This window comes from Alosa pseudoharengus, unplaced genomic scaffold (assembly GCF_046254945.1).
Source record: "Alosa pseudoharengus isolate Yale_2024_CS ecotype anadromous, Long Island Sound unplaced genomic scaffold, YU_APseudo_1.1 YU_APseudo_1.1_scf_30, whole genome shotgun sequence".
In the NCBI taxonomy this organism is placed as follows: Eukaryota; Metazoa; Chordata; class Actinopteri; order Clupeiformes; family Clupeidae; genus Alosa; species Alosa pseudoharengus.
Window position 1 is genome coordinate 1,431,127 of NW_027468719.1, and position 12,500 is coordinate 1,443,626.

Genomic DNA, 12,500 nt, shown 5'->3' on the forward strand with positions numbered 1-12,500 from the left:
CGCCGCGCACCTGCGGAGGGAGGGAGAGAGGGAGGAAAGAGAGGAGGAGGAGGGGGAGAGATAGAGGGGAAAGAGGGAACGAGAGAGAGGGGAGATGAGAGAGGGAGGGAAAGAGGGAGAGAGAGGGAAAGGAAGAGGGGGAGGCAGAAAGAAAGAGAGGAGGGAGTGAGAGAAAAAGAGAGAAGGATGATAAGAGAATAAGGGGAAGAGAGAGAGGGAGATATGGAGAGGAGGGGAGGTCACTTGTTTATTAAATCACTCTTCAATTCATTCCCATTACAATGCTACTAAAGCATGATTTAGAGGGGCTGGATTGGTGCAGTGTTTTGTTACTTTTTCCAAAGAGAGAGCACAGATCATCGCCAAGGTCAATAATCCACTTTCCAGCAAAAAATCTTTCTCGTGATGTTACAGAAAGTGAAAAAAAAAGATTCCTAGATCCACCCATTGAATCTAAATCTGTTTGTCCAATTTAATTCTACAGTTCCACGGAAATTGGGCCCGTGGTTTTGCAGTCCTGCAGGCAAACGACCTAACGTACGTAGTACACATGTGTTTTTAAAGAAACACAGACAAATGAGGAAAGAAGAGATCCACTTCCTGTACCTCATGAGAGAGAAAAGAGAGAGAGAGAGAGAGAGAGAGAGAGAGAGAGAGAGAGAGAGAGAGAGAGAGAGAGAGAGAAAGTATAGACCCTTACAACAATAAAAACAAAAACAATGCTTGAACGTTCTATTTGGTTCCCAATCTACTTCCTCTGCATCAAGATAACATATGGAATGTTAAAACGAAGACCTTGTGGGGCCAACTATGATGATAATGGAACTCTCTTGAAAGGGTCTATAGCCTAAATGACAGAGTGGTCTGAGTGTGGAAGAGAGCACAGCCAGAGTGAGACACAGGAGAAGCCAAATTGATTTCAGATTTATGAGGTAAATCCAATAAGACTATCCTGCTAAGGAGCCCCCACCCTCTCCCAAAACTCACTGCAAAAGAACACAAATCACTTACAGCTCGTCCACAAGGACCGTTATTGGCATGACAACGGCCGACTCGTGTTTCGAGACACTCTCTTATTTCACTGTTGTTGCCGTTATTCTACTGTTGCAATGTCTCAGAATTAAGTCAGCCGTGGGCAGCCGTGGCCCACTGGTTAGCACTCTGGACTTATAACCGGAGGGTTGCTGGTTCGAGCCCCGACCAGTGGGCCGCGGCTGAAGTGCCCTTGAGCAAGCACCTATCCCCTCACTGCTCCCCGAGCGCCGCCGTTGAAGCAGGCAGCTCACTGCGCCGGGATTAGCGTGTGCTTCACCTCACTGTGTGTTCACTGTGTGCTGAGTGTGTTTCACTAATTCACCGATTGGGTTAAATGCAGAGACCAAATTTCCCTCACGGGATCAAAAAAGTATATATACTTAATACTTATACTTAGGGATGTAACGATTACCGGTATAATGATAAACCGTGATAAAAATGTTGACGATAACAATTACCGTTTTCTTTTGAAATATCATAATTATCACGGTTGATTATCACGGTGTTGAAACCGTGTGTTTAATCCTTCCCAGCTTCATCCGAGCCTGCTTTTGACATACAGTAGGCCTGGTACAATGAAGCAAAATTGGTACCCTACTGATTCTGTTGTCTAATTCATGGTTTTAACTGCGAATTGGATTAGGCTACACCTGATTTTAAAAGGCAGAACATTTTCACCGCAAAACTTGCACTGTATCATTTGCACTCTGCGTCTTTTTATGTTCGCGTGCACATTAAATCCATTCCACTCACGTTATCAGAAGAACACAGTAGCCTAAAGTTTTATTTCGAAAAGAGGTTTACAGGCCACGGTGCCCTTGGTGCCCTTCTTTCAATATTCTGCTTTGCATCCTACTAATAGCGAATTTTATTTAGCCTATGGCCTGTCAAAATAATCTTAGCATTCACAGCGCAAATTAATTTATTTTACGCAGTGGAGAAAGTGACAGCGCAAGAAAGAAAGTGCGTCTAAATGCACCTATTCTTCTTAGTTGAACTACTCGCGAAGTAGCCTACTCATCACACAGACATCACAAGTATCACATGAAAGAGCTTTTTCTCAGCTTTTAAACGATGTTAGCCGCGAATTGCTGTGGTGAACGGTTCGCGAGAAACGTAAATAATATAATTAAATTTAATCATAAATTCTAATGAAGGTTTTCGTCCATCTCCCTACCCATTCCTCACGGTGCAATACTTCACGAACCTTTCGTTTAACACATGACAAACCATATATCAGAATAAACAGCAGACCTTACCGAACATAAAGGTGTAAAGCAGTCCCCTGTACAGTTAGCCGTTCCAGAGTAATCCACTTTTGAATTTGCAGTACATTTCGACATGCATGGATGTCTCCAAATTTGGGCTTTAAGTTTTACAATGTGTTTAAATTGTTCCACATGATTTCATAACGGGCCAAATACAAAATAAATGTTACATATATCGCCTATATATCGGTAAATCAGAGGACAGCTGACTAAGAGTTTGTGAAAGTAGATCACAAAATGCTAAGCATGCATCTAGGCTATTTGAGTTTCTTAAAGCTGAACTGTGCTTAAATTGTTCAATACATGATTTCATAACAGGCCAAATATAAAATAAATGTTAAATATAGCCTAGATATCTGTAAATATTAGATGTTCAGATGATTTGCAGTTCTATATAATATGTCATGTTTCATGTTTTTGTAATGTTTCATACAGTGATGCAGGTCTACTGCAGTGAATAGGCTATACAACTTTGATATTTTTTATAGCCTATGTGGCCTTTGTGCCCTCCACCAAATATGCCCAACTGAAGGCCAAGTGGCCTTGCCCCCAGAATGGTGAAATTCCAAGCCTGGTCTCACTCATTGGATCCAAATAACAGTAATAGCAACCTCCAAGTCATGGTAGGGTAAGTTAAGCGATAAGCACATAGCCAATTAAACATGAAAAACTGAACAGGACACTTTTTGAAACTATTTCAGCTTGTGTAGGCCTATCAGTGCTTTCTGAACATATTGAACACACTTTTAAAAATACCGTGATAATACCGAAAACCGTGATAATTTTGGTCACTATAACCGTGAGGTTAAATTTTCATACCGTTACATCCCTACTTATACTTAAGTCAGAGAGAAAGAGAGTGCAGAAAGAGAGAGAGAGAGAGAGAGAGAGAGAGAGAGAGAGAGAGAGATGGACTCAGGGAGTTGAATATAATATTCTGAAAGTGAATATAAGACGGCGAGCTGTTAATGCTCCTTATGCTGGATGTAGGATTTGGATTAGCTCGTCGCGCGACAAAAACTCCAGCCGCCTAAGCCAAGCTTGAGTGAGAGAGAAGGGGGGATCCCCACGAAACGGAGAGGATCCCCCCCAGCGGATTAGTGACAGGTCTGGACTGGAACAGAAAGTGTCAGCAGCTTCCTGAACTCTCGACCTCGACACTGAGGGTGTTTTGCGATCAACAGAGAATTGGCTGTTGGACGGGTTATGTTTAATATTCTTTGAACCTTAGCGCGCCAGTCCACATTTCGACCAGTTTTGAACGGAATCGAGGATGCGTCATCAACATGGTGTAGTGTGCATTACGGACCTGTCGAATGACACACCCGTTGTGGTTAACAGGGAAAACAAAAATTTGGTGCCAGCTCCGAACCATCTTTTCAGGTTTCCAAACCGACAAAATTTTGGTCGATTTGCTTGAAACAGTTCAACATCTGGTGAGTGAACCAGATTGGACACGGCTCTTTGTTAGTGGAAAAGGCCTCTGTGACAACCGGACCTGAGGAGGATTATTTTTACTCAAAAAAGGCGCTTCTCAGGCCTCCAGTGAGGACACATCACATAAACAACTTCCGGACACATCACATACTGTAAACGTCTTAACATAAACGTCTTAAGCCAGAACACGTCTCATAAACGACTTAAGCCAGGACACATCTTACAAATGTCTTAAGACAGGACACACATTCCATTCTTTCTTTCTTTTTTCACCCTCGAATTAAACTCTTGAGCTCCAGACTTTTTACTTGGGAAGAGATGATATTCATCCCCACCGATCTGCTCAACACACTGATTGATGCGACTACTTTTGCTACTGAACTATTAACCCCTTTTACACAGTATACAAACATATAGCACAACAAAGCTGTAGTATAACTGTTGCGCCCCTGTGCCTGTTGCAGTGGCAGTGTAACAGTAGCCTCAGCGTGGTGCATGGGCAGAATCAGCTCCGCTGAAAAGGTGTGAATAAAAGCCATGGCGTATTGGAACTGCCTGTGAGCGTCCAGCTGTGGCATAGTACTGAGTGCTCTCTGTCCACAATGTCCATGTTCAGTCACATTTCTCGTTCGTAATGCAGAGCGACGTGAGTGACAAACAAATAGAAACTGGGCGTCTGACAACGGCTCTGCTCAAATTGCCGTGCCACATCGCACTGCGCAGCGCGGTAAGAGTGTGTCACGTCGCATGCGGATAAGACATTCCAATTGAAAGCAATGTAAATGTAATGTAAACGCTCACTCGAATCGCTTTGCAGATAGGACACGTTGTAAGGCTCCCATTTTTTTCAGCACACTGGAGCTCACTATGTTTTTGTGTGTCGTCTTTTATCTACCACTAGATTTGAATTGAATATGTATTTATTTAACTCATATTTTTGATACTCCCTGTTGAGTCATAGCAATAACATAGCAGAACATGTTACAGTATTGTAACATTGTGTGGTGCAAGAGTGTCCGCTACTTTAAAAGCCAAACTGTCCCGTCAAATAATTTAAAAAAACTGCTCAAAGATTGTACGTCAACCTTTTCAGACCCTCCATACATCAGCCATTAAACCGCAGATACAGGGGGTCCCACTTTAACAGGGTCAGGCTGAAGCTCCTCTTCGTGCACCACTACCCTAGCTTAATACTGAACTAAATCAAGGGATACTTATCTTTTGCCTGCTGTGATTGCTGTGTATTTGTATTGCATAGTCAACTGTAATCTGTAGATAACATGCACTTATCTAACTCATATGTCTAAGTACTAAGTACTAAGTCATTATGGACTGTATGAGTCTTATGCCATGTATTTACACTGTTCACAAATAGAGCTGCTATGACAGCAGTGTGTTATTTATCTATCCATCTATCTGTCTGTCTGTCTGTCTGTCTATATGTATGTCTGTCTTTCTATATAAAATATAGTTATATATTTAATTAGCAAAAATTGAGATAGTTCTACCGCACACTGTTTTGACGTTTACTTGATTTTATTCAGAGCGAAACGCGTTGTTCGCTCTGAATAAAATCAAGTAAACGTCAAAACAGTGTGCGGTAGAACTATTTCAATTTTTGCTAATTAAGTATGTTCCTGCAATCTACCTGCACCTAACCAGGCTGTGCGTGGATCTTGGTATCATTTGGAATAGTTATATATTTCTTATCCATCTTATCCTGTCTGTCTGTCTGTCTGTCTGTCTGTCTATATAAAATATAGTTATATATTTCTTATCCATCACAGTGTATTGCTTCTTGAGGACCCATCCATGACTTTGGTACTGTTGGCATTTTGACCTACAAACATGCATGCCAGAAACAGTGTGCACGAGCACGCACACAAATACACACCTGAAGCTGAGCTCTGGTTTGACATATGAACACACACACACACCTGAAGCTGAGCTCTGGTTTGCCATATGAACACACACACACACCTGAAGCTGAGCTCTGGTTTGACATATGAACACACACACACACACACCTGAAGCTGAGCTCTGGTTTGACATATGAACACACACACACACACCTGAAGCTGAGCTCTGGTTTGACATATGAACACACACACACACACCTGAAGCTGAGCTCTGGTTTGACATATGAACACACACACACACCTGAAGCTGAGCTCTGGTTTGACATATGTACTGGCCTACTGGTTAGCACTTTGGACTTGTAACCAGAGGGTTGCCGGTTCGAACCCTGTCCAGTAGGAACGGCTGAAGTGCCCTTGCCCTTGAGCAAGGCACCTAACCCCTCACTGCTCCCCGAGCGCCGCTGTTGTAGCAGGCAGCTCACTGCGCCGGGATAAGTGTGTGCTTCACCTCACGGTGTGCTGAGTGTTTCACTAATTCACGAATTGGGATAAACACTGAGACCAAATTTCCCTCACGGGATCAAAAGAGTATATATACTATATACACACACACACACACACCTGAAGCTGAGCTCTGGTTTGACATATGAACACACACACACCTGAAGCTGAGCTCTGGTTTGGCATATGAACACACACACACCTGAAGCTGAGCTCTGGTTTGACATATGAACACACAAACACACACACACACTTCATCACAGCTGCTGCTGACACCAGCAGGTAGAACAACATTTATTTTATACACACGCAAACACACACACAACTTACCAGACCATGATCAAAGACCTGATTGATAGACCCTTCAAAATCATAAGCCCTCTAACAAATTATTCTAACCACACACACACATCTAACAGACATGCTTACACACATATACATACACACCTAACCTCTACTGACGTCCTTACACACACACACACACACACACAAACACACACACACACACATTTACACACAAGTATACATACCTCTAACATATGCACACATGTGAACAAAACACACAAAGAGACACACTCACACACAGAGTATAGTGGTAGTGACAATAGCAATGACATCAGCTGATGGTGAGGTAATCGTTTGAAGTTGTCGCCCCCTTCGAGAGTGGGTGGCGGAGATTCATTCGCTCATCATGACATCACCACACGTGTATGTGTATGTGTGTGTGTGTGTGTGTGTATGCATGTCTGATACCTGAGTGTGTGTGTGTGTGTGTATGCATGTGTAATACCTGAGTGTGTGTGTGTGTGTATGCGTGTGTGATACCTGAGTGTGTGTGTGTGTGTGTGTATGCTTGTGTGATACCTGAGTGTGTGTGTGTGCGTGTGTGATACCTGAGTGTGTGTGTGTGCGTGTGTATCTGTGTGTGTTTGTGTGTGTGTCTGCGTGCCTCTGCACTGTGTTTGTGTGTGTGCGTGTGTGTGTGTGTGTATCTGTGTGTGTGTGTGTGTGTGTGTGTATCTGTGTGAGTTCAGCCCATTCAAGAGTGGGTGGCGGTCAGAGAGTTTACTCGATATGATATCAGCTCTCTCTCTCTCTCTCTCTCTCTCTACAGAGACCATGGCAGCACCTCCGCCTGCTAATGAATGCAGCTCCTGAACTTTCACACAAGCAAAGTGTGTGTGTGTGTGTGTGTGTGTGTGCGTGTGTGTTTCTAAGAGTGAAACTTTAGATGTATGTGTGTGGCTTAGAAAGAGTGTTACTTTCACAGTGGATATGTGTGTGTAGACAGTGCAGTGTGTGTGTGTGTGTGTGTGTGTGACCCTTCCATCACCTCTCTCTCTAATTGCCAGTGCTCTGGTATGGCAGGCAAATTTAATGAAGAAGCACTTCTAAGCTTTGATACTTATTAATGAAGAGTCTGCTATCTTAGAGGAGAGAGAGAGAGAGGGGAGAGGGAGGGAGAGAGAGATGCTCAGTGGCTCTGGGCTTTGGCCTTTGTTCTGCTAACAGACAAAACATCATGTACAAGCGCACACAAGGTTTTCAGTGGAACATATGCAATGTATAACGGAGAGCTAATGTGACAATCTGTTGCCTTGTCGGTCCATAATGGTGTGAAACAGTCATTAAAGCGGGGACAGTGCCCTGAACCGCATGAGCGGCAACAACAAAAAAAGGCGGAAATCGGAGAGGTTATCAATAATTCATCTCGCAGATTTTTCACCCTCGGTGCTATAACTGTTTGCCAAACCAACCGTTCTTTATGGCTCCCCGCTGCGAGTTACCTGGCCGAGCAATCTGTCCGTAGCATTCGTTAACCTGGACACGATTAAACATTTATAAGGCGCCTATCCCCGTTCGCTCATCATGAGCACGCGTTGCACCGCACCGGAGCGCATTGCCTACCGGAGCCTCGGGCTGTCATCAGCCCTGAGAGAGGGCGTGAATCCGGTTTGTCTACTGAGCCTATATCCACTTGCAGTTTCTAATCTCTTAAAATAGACAGACCTACTACTAGCCGACCAAACAACTAGGCTATATAGGCCATTATTTACAACAATAACGAACATGACTTGGCCTTTATTCTTTGAAATGTAACCATGATGGCCATGCGCATCATAACAAACACCCAGTTTGCGTGGCGCACATTGAGTCCGAATAGATCGATAACTGCATGCTTGCGAAGGTTGCCCTTGACAAGAGTACACCAGCCCTACAAGCTTGTTATGCTTGGCGATCCTGCACTGCTATGCAAATGATCAACTAGACGTGCACACACACACACGGCATCTCCCCCCACGTAGCATACACACACACAAAAGAACGACCCCGTGCTCCCGACTGACACAAAGAAACACCCGTGCCGCTATATGTTGCAATTCTCTGTGCTGCAACTGGTTAAACTGTATCCACCGACGGGAGGAAACCCACACGCTCAGGATGCACGAGCGAACCAGACCGAATCCCAGCCCTGATCCTACGGTCCCTGCCCAGAGCCCCGGTAGTTCTACTTGCCTTCATACTCTTGATGGCCTCATAACCGTCCTGGACCGAGCGGATCTCCTCGTACACCGTCTCGTGCGGCAGCAGCAGCTGATTGAGGATCTGCAGAGACCCGGAGCGGTACCGGATCGCTTCCAGAGTCATGGCCGCGGTCGGCGTGGGATGAGTCTGCGGCACGGCGGGGGTCTGCTACGGGGAGGGGGGGTTGGGGAGAGAGTGGTCAGGAGGAGGAGGAGGGGGTGGGAGACTCTTAAAACACCCAAAAGCTCTCTCGCTCTCCTTCCCTCCCTCTTTTGCGCTCACACTCTTACCCGCGTGACAACGGGGCCGGCTCACTGTCCGTGTTTGCGTTGCTGGCAGGCTAGCTAACGTTCCTTGCCGAGACGACCTGGTTTTTCAAAGAAAGGGGGTAGCCGTAGCTCCAGTGCGAGGATATGTGGGTCGGTCGGTGGGTGGGTAAAAACGCGCGACAGAAACGTGAAAATGGGGTAGAGTCAGTTCTCTGGCGCACAAGCTCTTCCCTACACACACACACACACACGCGCACACAGACGGAGGGGGACCACGTGTCACTCCTTCCGACAGGAAGCCCCGCCTCCATTTGTCCACGCCCACCTCTTGCTCTCTCTGCTCGGGCACAAACGCTGTGCGCGTTTCCTCCCGTCACTCCGCTCCACCACCGCGTTCCCATACACCGAGACGGCGCGCGTTCATAGCGCTCGCTCGTGCGAGCGGGCGCGGGTGCGCACTCTCCTCTCTCGCTCAGCCTACTTCTCTCTCGGCGGCCAGGCGCTGCTCTTTTGTCTCAGGAGGTGAAAAACGCGCCCCTCGGTTCATCGGGATTAGCATAAACTGGGAACAGCGGTGGCAACCTCACAATGGGCCCGCGAGGCGGATTCTATTCTTCCCGCAGAGAATGGCTAGAGAATGGGGGAGCGAGAGGAAGGCATATGTCGGCACTGGTGCTGCCCCCGGACCTAGCGAGGGGACTCGGGTCATTATTCACAGCTCGTCAATGCCTCTCCCCCTGTGTCTGTCTTTAACACATTAATGCTCTCAAGCGTTTATTTTCCTCTTCTTTTTCCCCATTCACTCACTGGCCTACTTCTTAATGTCAGGACCTATATTGTCTCTGTAAAATCCACTTATTCTCACTCACACACACACACACACACACAGAGCAACTGTTCCTCACTTTGAACAGAGTTGTCTTGTTGCAGAGACTACATTCTACCACCTGAACACACACACACACACACACACACACACACACAATATGAGCCTAATAGCTTAAGTTTAAGTTTGGTTAGGTCTGAAATGAGAGCCAGGGACCACATCTGTATATCATATGCACATTTTAATATAGGTTTTTCATCATAACCATATCATAACATAATAATAACAACCTCATGTTGTGTTAAAACATTAGCCCACCTAAGCCTGATCTCCTCCAGCGTTTCTACGACGAGGAGAGCGTAAACAAGCAAAAAAAGGGGGAGGAGGTAAGCAAACCCAAAGGAAAAGTTGTTTGTATTTATGTGTTTGTTTATTTATTTCCCAACTGCAACACAGGACTATGTTAATGTGTTGCTATGGGGAACAGGCAGTTGTAGAACAGGTCAGTGTGTGTGTGTGTGCGAGAGAGATGGAGAGGGAGATGGAGAGAGAGAGAGAGAGAAACAGTGATCGGGTCTTGAGAGTCGGCAGCATTATTGGAAAGTGATGGGAGGAGGAGAAGAGAGAGAGAAAGAGAGGGAGAGAAAGAGAGGGAGGTTTGAAAGCAGAGACAGACATAAAATAAAAAAGAAACCAAAACACCACCCCATACAAACACACATCCACACGCGTGTCATTATCATTATATACATACATAGGCAATAGTGTCCTTGTGTTACGTGTGCTTGCGTTGATTGTTCTTGTGTGGACCAGAGCTGGCTTGGAAGCATAGGAGGAACCCAGAGAACCAACATATACATCTACAGATAGGGTGTGTGTGTGTGTGTGTGTGTGTGTGTGTGTGTGTGTGTGTATCTGTATTTGTATTGGTGTCATTGTCCTATGGCTGTGTGTCTGTGTGTGATCTGAATTTATGTTTGTGTCAGTGTCATTATCCTATGGCTGGCTGTCTCTGTCTGTGTGTGTGTGTGTGATACCATGTGTGTATGTGTGTGTGTGTGTGTGTGTGTGTTTTTTTTTTTTTGGGGGGGGTGATTTGTGTGTGTGTGTAACGCCTGTAAATGAGTCGTCTCCGTGGCAACAACAGTGAGGCTAATCCCCGATTATGGGATGGCTTCCCCCTCTTCACCCTCTCATCCACACTATACATCACCCCCCCCCCCCAACACACACACACACACACACTCTCTCTCTCTCTCTCTCTCTCTCTCTCTCTGTCTCTCTCTCTCTCTCACACACACACATGAACACACACCCTATCACAGTGGCACAACCCTCCCCTTGAGCGAGGGGATTAGTATAATCTGAGCAGACTGGAGCAGCCAGATTAGATTGAGCCCGTTATTACAGCCAGAGAGAGAGGGAGAGAGAGAGAGTGTATATATGTGTGTGTGTGTGTGTGTGTGTGAGAGTTGAGAGGGGGCAGAGAGCAGTCCTAACTCTAAACAGACAGGAGGTCCACTTGCTCTCTTTACTGGGGGAAATGTGGGGGATCACAAACTCAGCAGTTCTTCTAGTTCAGGGGGTGTGTCTACAGTTATTGTTGGTGTCTGGGTGTGTGTGTGTGTATGTATAGCTGTTATTGGTGTTTGTTTGTGTGTGTGTGTGTGTGTGTGTGTGTGAGAGAGAGTGTAAGTTAGTAATAAGAAAGGAGAGAAGGCTGAGAGGAACCTACCTCACATACCTGCTCTACTGGCATCACACACCACACACACACACACACAACCATCTCTCTTGCACACACACACACACACACACATAACCATCTCTCTCTTACACACACACACACACACATAACCATCTCTCTTGCACACACACACACACACACACACGAGAAACCAAAGGGTGCCTGGCTAGCAGTAACGCAGAGGTAGAGTGCAGGTTATCTTGGAGTGCTGCAATGCCAAAAGGTGCTTAGAGCGCAGTGTGTGTGGGAGTGTGTGTGGGAGTGTGTGTGTGTGCGTGTGTGTGTGTGAATGTGTGTGCAATTCCAGCATTTGCTTCAGTCCACCATTCCCTCTCTTCACACACTCCGTCTTTTCCTCAATGATTCCATCTTAGAGAAAGAAAGAAGAGAGAGTGGGGGGGTAGAGGGAGGGAAGGAGAGAGAGAGAGAGAGAGAGAGAGAGAGAGAGAGAGAGGGAGAGAGAGAGAGCATATTCAAGGTAAGTCTTTTCTGTACATTTAAATAGCAGGTAAGACACACAGTCACAACACACACAAAAAAATGCATGTGCGCACACACACACACACACACCTCCTGTTCCACCACACAGCACAGTCACAACAAGCGCGCGCACACACACACACACACACACACACACACACACACACACACACACACACACACACACACATTTAACTCCTGTTCCACCACACAGCACAGTCACAACACGCGCGCACACACACACACACACACACACACTTACCTCCTGTTCCACCACACAGCACAGTCACAACACGCGCACACACACACACACACACACACACACACACACACACACACACTTACCTCCTGTTCCACCATTTTCATCCTCCCTAAAGCATCCTTAGCGGCTTCCTGTCGATCACAGAGAGAGAAATAGTGTTAGGGCAAGTGCAGACGTAGCCAACGCTCCAGACGTCTGATACCGTCTGGCCCTGAGCCTCTGTGCGCAGCTTGTTTGTAGCCAATTGAACATGTTGACAATCCCGGTAGTTTGCTTTTTGCATCTGGATG

General features: G+C 45.9%; 2 protein-coding genes across 4 annotated transcripts in view; both read right to left on the reverse strand.

Moving 5' to 3' along the window:
- The window catches only part of mri1 (methylthioribose-1-phosphate isomerase 1), a 17,766-nt gene extending 8,643 nt beyond the window's left edge, over nucleotides 1–9,123 (reverse strand). Inside the window, exons 1-3 of one of the 2 annotated variants that reach the window (XM_076264622.1) lie at nucleotides 8,917–9,123; nucleotides 8,618–8,794; nucleotides 1–10 (exon numbers count right to left, since the gene is read on the reverse strand). The exon at nucleotides 1–10 is cut by the window's left edge and continues 214 nt beyond it. In XM_076264622.1, the coding sequence (XP_076120737.1) occupies nucleotides 1–10; nucleotides 8,618–8,749 (142 nt within the window). In that variant the 5' untranslated portion in view covers nucleotides 8,750–8,794; nucleotides 8,917–9,123. Of the gene's footprint in view, nucleotides 11–8,617 lie in introns of both variants that reach the window. The other variant, XM_076264621.1, reaches the window with a different exon arrangement.
- Nucleotides 9,124–9,943: 820 nt separating this feature from the next.
- cc2d1a (coiled-coil and C2 domain containing 1A) overlaps nucleotides 9,944–12,500 on the reverse strand; it is a 45,118-nt gene continuing 42,561 nt past the window's right edge. For both annotated transcript variants that reach the window (XM_076264624.1, XM_076264623.1), the window contains exons 28-29: nucleotides 12,294–12,341; nucleotides 9,944–11,837 (exon numbers count right to left, since the gene is read on the reverse strand). In XM_076264624.1, the coding sequence (XP_076120739.1) occupies nucleotides 11,805–11,837; nucleotides 12,294–12,341 (81 nt within the window). In that variant the 3' untranslated portion in view covers nucleotides 9,944–11,804. The remainder of the gene's footprint in view (nucleotides 11,838–12,293; nucleotides 12,342–12,500) is intronic.